This window comes from Carcharhinus amblyrhynchos, chromosome 22 (genome assembly GCF_965287045.1).
Source record: "Carcharhinus amblyrhynchos chromosome 22, sCarAmb.v2.hapA, whole genome shotgun sequence".
In the NCBI taxonomy this organism is placed as follows: Eukaryota; Metazoa; Chordata; class Chondrichthyes; order Carcharhiniformes; family Carcharhinidae; genus Carcharhinus; species Carcharhinus amblyrhynchos.
In genome coordinates, this window is record NC_137345.1 from 20,774,203 (window position 1) to 20,782,517 (window position 8,315).

The 8,315-nt window shown below is 39.5% G+C and overlaps 1 protein-coding gene across 1 annotated transcript; it reads right to left on the reverse strand.

Annotated features, from left to right (window-relative positions):
* Positions 1 to 3,786: 3,786 nt before the first annotated feature.
* Positions 3,787 to 7,806, reverse strand: LOC145356768 (colipase-like). The gene is made up of 3 exons (XM_080209636.1): positions 7,744 to 7,806; positions 4,739 to 4,864; positions 3,787 to 3,915 (listed from the first exon to the last, which is right to left on the reverse strand). The coding sequence occupies exons 1-3, from the start codon at positions 7,804 to 7,806 to the stop codon at positions 3,787 to 3,789; spliced, it is 318 nt and encodes a 105-aa protein (XP_080065762.1).
* Between the last annotated feature and the right edge of the window lie 509 nt (positions 7,807 to 8,315).

Genomic DNA, 8,315 nt, shown 5'->3' on the forward strand with positions numbered 1-8,315 from the left:
GGAAATAGGCCCTTCCTTATTTTTTTAAATCCCTGAACTAATCCCAGTTGCCCACATTTGGCACATATCCCTCTATACCCATTGTACACATGTAATTATCTAAATGCTTTTTAAAAGATAAAATTGTACCCGCCTCTACGACTACTTCAGGCAGCTTGTTCCAAACACTCACCACCCTCTGTGTGAAAAAATTGCCCCTCTAGACACCTTTGTATCTCTCCCCTCTCACCTTAAACCTATGTATGCCCTCTAGTTTTAGACTCCCCTAACTCTGGGAAAAGATATTGACTATCTACCATGTCTATGCCTCTCATTGTTTTATAGACCTCTACAAGGTCACTTCTCAGCCTCCTATGCTCCAGAGGAAAAAGATCCCAGTCTATTCAGCCTCTCCTTCTAACTCAATCCATCAAGTCTTGGTAGCATCCCAGTAAATCTTTTCTGCACTCTTTCTAGATTAATAATATCCTTTCTATAATAGGGTGACCAGAATTGCACACAGTTTTCCAAGTGTGGCCCTACCAATATTTGTACAACTTCAACAAGACATCCCAACTGCTGTATTCAATATTCTGATCGATGAAACCAAGCATGTCAAATGCCTTCTTCACCGCTCTGTCCACCTGCGACTCCACTTTCAAGGAGCTATGAACATGTAACCCTCGATCTCCTGAGATCATGAAATACACTATAGAAATACAAGTCTTTTTCTTCCCTACGCATCAAGGGGATTGGAACATCTTGTATCTATTAATCTAGTAGCAGTATGAAAAACTGCATTATGAACAGTATACAGAGCAGCATTATACTATGCTATGAGTAACAATGGCCGATATAGATTAGACCTAAAGCTGCATTTTTTCAACAGCGCTATTATACAACAGCACCCATTCATCTATTCAAAGTACACAGCTCACCAGTATCAACTGTTCCATTCCAAAAAACTCAGGTTCTTAAAATGGGATTATGTAGGTAACTGCTGCGGACTCTGTCAAATGTAATGTAAATTCAAGGCACTTCAGGAATTCAGAATCATTTTCACTTAGAATCCTTAATAACATCAAAGGTAAGAAATTCATCTCATTCATCTAGTTACATTTGAGACCAATGTTCAGAGATGATATGGCATTGTTCCAACACACTAAATCAGACAGTCTGCTATCCTAAGAGATTTGATGAGAAGTGAGATCTTGGATATTACTGTATGCCGCATGGTCATAAGATCAAATAAAGGCTGATAGTTTTAAGCATATTAAAATAATAAGAAATTAACCATCAAAGCATATATTTCAGGAAAGTCGGTGTACTACAAAACATTTCAGGTGAAAATTATTTATCTTGCATGTGACTACAGTGTCAGAATTAAAAAGGTCAGTCATCAGCTGAAGAACTCCAAAAGAAACATTACAGCCAATTTATCAAAATAGATTTTAGGTCTTAAAAATGTGGTTGCATCCATAAAGAGTCCACATTAAACATTTGCTGGAATCTCATTAAAATGATATTGTGTTCTGCACAATATTGATGTTGAGAAAATAGTGTACATTTTGAAACAACCCCCCGCCCCCCGCAGCAGAGCAGAGCAGGGAGAAGATGAGGGGCAATTAATCCCTTTGAGAAGACCAACTCGTGCGTCAAGTACGTGGGTCCGGATAGAGGGTACTGGTGGTGATTAACCAGCAATTATTTTTCTCGTGGTCTGGACAAATTCTGAAACATTTAAACATTTTTTATACACATTTGTAAGACTTAGGCATCACTGGCTGGCCAGCATTCCTTGCCCATCCCTAGTTGCCCTCATTCAGACAGCAGTTGGGAGTCAACCATAATGCTATGGGTCTGGAGTCATATGCAGGCCAGACCAGGTAAGGGCAGCAGATTTCCTTCCCTAAAGGACATTAGTGAACCAAATGGGTCTTTCTGATAATTTACAATGGTTTCATAGTCATTAGCAGATTCTTAATTCCAGTTATTATTTTACTGAATTCAAATTCCACAATCTGCCGTGGCATGATTTGAACTGAGTCCCCAGAACATTAGCTGAGTTCTGGATTAGTAGTCCAGTGATAATACCAATAGATCATCTTGTCCCCACACAACTTTAAACATAATTCCCTACTATTATGTGTAGTTTGAGTAACAATTAATTGTTTCCACCACAACTGTGTAACCAGAGAAAACAGATCTAAGATAACTGGCAAAAGAGCTGGCGGGTGAGGATGGGAAGATGTGGGGAAGAGCAGGAGGCAGCAAGCATTTTATTTATACAGCAAGTTAAGTCTAGAATTCACTGCCTGAATGGCTGGTGGAAGCAGACTCAATTGTAACCACCAAACAGAAATGGAATGTCTACTTGAAAAGGAAAGCCTTCTGGGCTAATGGGGAAAGAGCAACAGCAGACTGAATGGGTAGGTTTCTGAAAAAACAAGCACAAAGTGGTGAAGGGCGGCTTTCGGTGCAATTTGGTTCTACGAAGACATTATTTTTAATGGTAATTTTACATGGAAAGTACAGACTGCAACCCTTATATTGTTGAACATGCACTTTGACTCAAGAGTCCTAAAATGTTCAGGTTAGGTGGATTGGCTTCAGTAAATTGCCCTTTGTGTCTAAAGATGTACAGGTTAGGTATATTGGCCTTAGTAAATTGCCCCTTAGTGTCTCAAGATGTGCACGTTAGATGGATTAACCATGATAAATGTGCAAGGTTACAGGGATAGCTTCGGTGGAAGGGCTTGGATAGGATGCTGTTTCAGAGAGTTGGTGCACAATTGATGGGCCAAATGGCCTCCTTTTGCACTGCAGCACTTTTATGGTTACTTGAGTGTCTTATGTTTCATGTGATGTGTGATGTTTGCTGTGGTGTTTTGCTCCCTTACGTGAATGGGTGAGTTCTTCTTTCTCACTCTTAAAGGATGACCAATAAAAGAAGTAGGTAAGGAAGAATGCTGAAAAGTTTCCTGAAGACTCGTTTGCTCTTCAGCTGGCCACCTTGCTCGGGGCATTTCCAACACAGAGCCTTAGTTGGGTTGTTCTATTCCACCTGACGGGACCTGCACGTTTTGATGTGCTTCTCCTGTTAATTGCCATGACGTGTGTGCTATTAAGAAACGGGTGTTACCCCGAGTGAAAAATCAGCTGCTTTTATGCCTCCACACATTCCTCTAATGAAGTGTGAGTTCTGGCTGTTGCCACTGATCTTTGCAAATAACATTTATGCAAACTATCCTAAAAATCTCAGTATTAACTGGTTCGCAAACAGATCAGATTGATTTTGCATATATTTGATGAACATTCTGTAAATTATCATTTAGAATAACACCTTATACCTTTAAAACAGTCCTCAGTGAAACAAACGACAATGAAAAGAGTGAATCAAATATGCAATTCATTTAATAGATATTAGAATTGTTGAACAAATCCTTGTGCAATATTGTGCTAAATTTCAGAAAAAACATTTAACAGCACTGAGACATTAATGGTCAGTTTAAGACGCACAAGATATTTGGAGAAAAATAGCAAGTCATAATAGAATGAATTATTAAATGTGTTAGCATTAGTTTGAACAGAATATTAAAAGTTGTATTAGTTTCATATGCAGAACAAGATTGCTTGCAACAATTCACCTAATAGTTCAGAATGAATGTCTACAATCTTGTATTCATATGAGTGTTTTGATTACAGCCATATTTGCAAAATTTGGTCAGAAGTATTGCAATTTTACATTCATTGGAGTAAAGTCGATGGATGGAGTTGGCTTTATGGCACATTGCTTGCCTTTATGAATTAAGGAATGCTGCTCGGATTCTTGCAGATACCAAAGTTGGTGTTTGTTATTGAACCGATGATGGTTTTATCACCGTCACACTTCAGACCTCTTTGACAGGGGCATTTGTAATAGACATCATACAGCAGCTGAAAAGAGAGACATAGTTTCAATATTTCCTCAATTTCAAAAATAGGCTCAGGAAGTTAGTGTTCCTAGGGTTGGAGTCATTTACTTTTTTTTAAGTGAATCTGTGATTGCTGCACGTCAAGACTGTGTAGCCATAAATCAAATTTAATCATCATAACAGGTAGTGCAATACCATAACATTAGTTGGATTTGTTTGAACAAGGCAAAGATTGACAGCAAATCTAATTGTATCCTTCACCATATCCCCACCCCACTATTGCCAAACCAATGAATGTAATAGTGGGGAAGTTCTCCCTGATGTATGGGCAATATTTATCCACAGTCACCAAAACAGATTATCTGGTCTTATCACATTGCTGTTTGTGGGATCCAGCTGTCTGTGAACTGACAGCTGTGTTGTGCACATTGCAACATCTCAAAATACTTAATAGGCTCTGAAGCACTTGGAAGTATCCTGACGTTAAGGAAGATACTCCACAAATATAAACCTTCCCTTCTTAAAATTGTGAATTTGGAAGAAACTGATGGGGCAAGATTAACAAGAATAAGTGTGCTTTACACAAGAACAGATATGGATTTTCTTTACATTTATATAATGCATTATCATGTTATTTACAGAATGAATGGTATTTGGAGTATAGGGATTGTTATGATAAAGGTGAATAGCGTTTTGCCGCAATAAGAAGCAGCAAAGAGACCTCAGGAGTGCAATGATACAGCAATTGGAATAAATTTTTCCATTTATGTTTGGATCCAACCAATGGCTGATAAAATAACTAGTTTTTTTTATTAGTGAAGGTCACTTTAACATTGAGTACGTACATGATTTGAGCATTCGTATCCTTCAGCACCTCTTTCAGCACACCTTGCAACTGGACTCAGTCCAGTTTCTCTCTGGCAGCAACGACTCTTGCATTGAAAGCTTTGAGCGCAGAGCCTCCCATTATCCTTTGAAAAAGATAACATACATGTTGTGCATGTTAGTATCAAACAGCCAAATTAATTGTGTGGTTATGAAATGCAATTTCTAAAAATGTATCCACCAGATTAGTTGTCAGAAACAAGGAACAGTACAGCACAGGAACAGACCCTTCAGCACCCCCAAGTCTCTGTCGACACAGATGCCTTTCTATTCTAATACTTTCTAACCACTACATGGTCCATATCCCTCTATTCCCTGCCTATTCATGTATCTATCTGGATACCTCTTGAACATTGCTATAGAATCTGCTTCCACCATCTCCTTCGGCAGCACGTTCCAGACATTCACCACCCTCTGTGTGAAAAACTTGTCTCTTACATCTCATTTAAATTTTCCCCCTCTCACTTTCAACCTATGCCCCAAGAAATTGATCCTTCAACCCTGGTAAAAAGACTCTGACGACCCACTCTATCCAAGCCTGTCATAATCTTGGAAGCCTCTATCAGGTCCCCCCTCATCCTCTGATGCTCCAATGAACACAGTCCAAATTTGTTCAACCTTTCTTCATAGCCCATATCCTCCAAACCAGGCAACATGCGGATAAGTTTCTTCTGCACTCTTTCCAATACACCTCTCGTATTTTGAAAATACAGCAAGGAAAATAGACTGGTATTATTAACATGAATGATATGGAAAAATTGTAAGTGAAGATCTCTAAAACTATTATACATTTTTACAGAGCACAGAAGTATTAATCATTTCTGTAGAACAATCAATCATCCAGCTTTCTTTTGAGTTATTTTACAAAACAGACATGTTGTACTTAGGTCTTTCACTGAACATATTTTTGGTCAAATCCCAGAACAGTTCTAAGTTCTGACATGTTGATTTATTAAATAAAGAGAAAACATCCTTGTTACGACAGATAAAGTTTCTCGAAATATTTCAGTCAATTTAACTGAGTCTTCCTACACCCTTTTTCATATCTTGAGTGGAGAGGTCATTGAAGCCTAAACAAAAATGACACTACTTTTCTAGGATTTCAACTGACATTGCAAGGAAAGGAACCTTGCCCCGAAAGCATGGTAATGAGTCAATAATAGTATGGGTAACCTCTTTCAGAATAATCTCACCACCGTTCACTGATATTGCATTGCCTTGTATGCATAGTTGGTGTACGAAATGTTTCCACATAATCTTACCAGGTTCAGAAACAATCCTCTCTCTGGAGCTGCTATTCCATTTGCAATGCAGCAAGCTAGGAAGACCAGTGTTAGCTTCATGTTGCACAGTGCTGGACAATGCTAGTGCAATGAGGGAATTCCAATTCTTCCTTTTATGGACACTCAGTAGGCAAGCTAATCGATAAATTCGACCTTTTTAATTATTGCAATTATTGCAAAATATGATTCATTATGTTTACTGGTCTGGGAATTTGACAGATGTACAGTACCTAAGTGGTTAATGGGCAATGACTGCTCATCTTTCTTGTGTCCAGTATACTTTTTCTTAATAGGTGTTCTGTACAACTTTGCTCATTTATTATGTTTATTTTTCAAACTATATTAGTTGGTGTTATCAGCTCTAAAATCAGGACATTATTAGATGTGGAAAAGCAAACAATTTTTACCTGATTCACGGGATGTGGACATCGTTGGCTGGGTCAACATTTTTGTCCATTCTTTATTGCTTTTAACTGAGTGATTTCCTAGGTCATTTCAGGGCCAGTCGCTATGCATCTGGAGTCACATGTAGGCCAACCAGGGAATTACAGCCAATCTTTCCTAAAGGGCATTAGCGAACCAGGTGGGGTTTTAGATCAATGTTTTTATCATTCATTTTTGGAACATGGGCATCGCTGGCTGGCCAACATTTGTTGCCCATCCCTAATTGCCGAGGGCAGCTGAGAGTCAACCACATAGCCGTGGCTCAGGAGTCACATGTAGACCAGACTGGGTAAAGGCAGCAGAATTCCTTCCCTAAAGGACATTGGTGAACCAACTGGGTTTTCCTGACAATCAACAATGGTGTCCTGGTCATCAGTAAATTCTTAATTCCAGATAGTCTTTGTTGAATTCAAATTCCACCATCCACCGTGGTGAAATTTGAACTTGGGTCCCCGAAACATGAGCTTAGTTTTTGGATTAATAGTCTAATGATAATACCACGAGGCCATCGCCTCAGCATCATCAATAGACTTTTGGATAGAATGGGGATAATGATCTCTTTCTGTCCTTTAACTTCTATAATCTTCTATAATGAGAAAACCAAGTGTCCGGGGATCCCATCAATGATTGTGATCCATTGATATTTGCTCAAAATTGTGCATGTAGGAATATCAGGAGGAGACAGGATCAGATCCATTGTGATGGTCTCCATGGCCAAACCATCTGATGATAATCACTATTCAGGCTCAAAGATAAATGGCATAAGACAATAAACAAAGCTCTAGTGGACATGGCAAAATGTCCAAAATAAACATCTTCAGAAAACCATTAAACTGAATCGGCATCAGAATGGTGCAGTGGTTAGTACTGCTACCTCACAGTGCCAGGGACCCACCTTCAATTCCAGCCTCAGGTGACTGTATGGAGTTTGCACAATCTCCTCGTGTCTGTCTGAGTTTCCTCCGGGTGCGCCAGTTTCCTCCCATGGCAAAAGATGTGCAGGTTGGATTGACTGGCCATGCCAAGTTGCTCCTACATGTCAGGGAGATCTACAGAGTAAATACAGAGGTTACACAGAAAGGGCCTGGGTGGGATTGTTGTTGGTGCAAGCTCAGTGGGCCAAATGGCCTCCTTCCATGCTGTCTATGATTCTAACCCTAACCTATTCAAAGAATCAGAGTTTAACAGAATAACTTATTATCCCGCTTGCCCTCCCCCACTTCAACCCAACCACTTACCAAAATGTTTATCCACCAACAAATATCAATAATCATCCTGTGAAACTTGATTACATTTGTCATCTTTCCGACAAACTTGAATTCCAATTCCTTCATTCACCTTTATCCCCACCTAACCTTTGAACAATATTAGTTTATTTACAAGTCTCACACGAGATACTGCTGATAAATACCTGCGTCTGTTCAAGAATTAGAAAAACTACACTCCAAAGTTGACTCAACTGCTTGCCACTTTTTAATGTTGAGATTAATAGATATGGCATTTCAGCTGTGGCTCACTTGGTAGCACTCTTGCCTCTGAAACGCCGGATTCTGGACATAAATCCTACTGCAGGAGAAGGGAAGTCAGGTGGCCACTGAACTTAAAGGGAGTCTCAAGAAGGGGGCTCCTAATGAAGGTGCCCCCACCCCTCAATTTGCACCTGAGATGTAACGCTGTAGATTTTTGGCCTTCCCCCATGTGAGTTCAATCCTCCCACCAGCTTAACAGCTGAAGCTGGGCAGGAAATGGCCCCTAAATAGCCAGTTACTGGGCCTTCAATCCAACATTCCTCCACTGCTTAAAAACACGT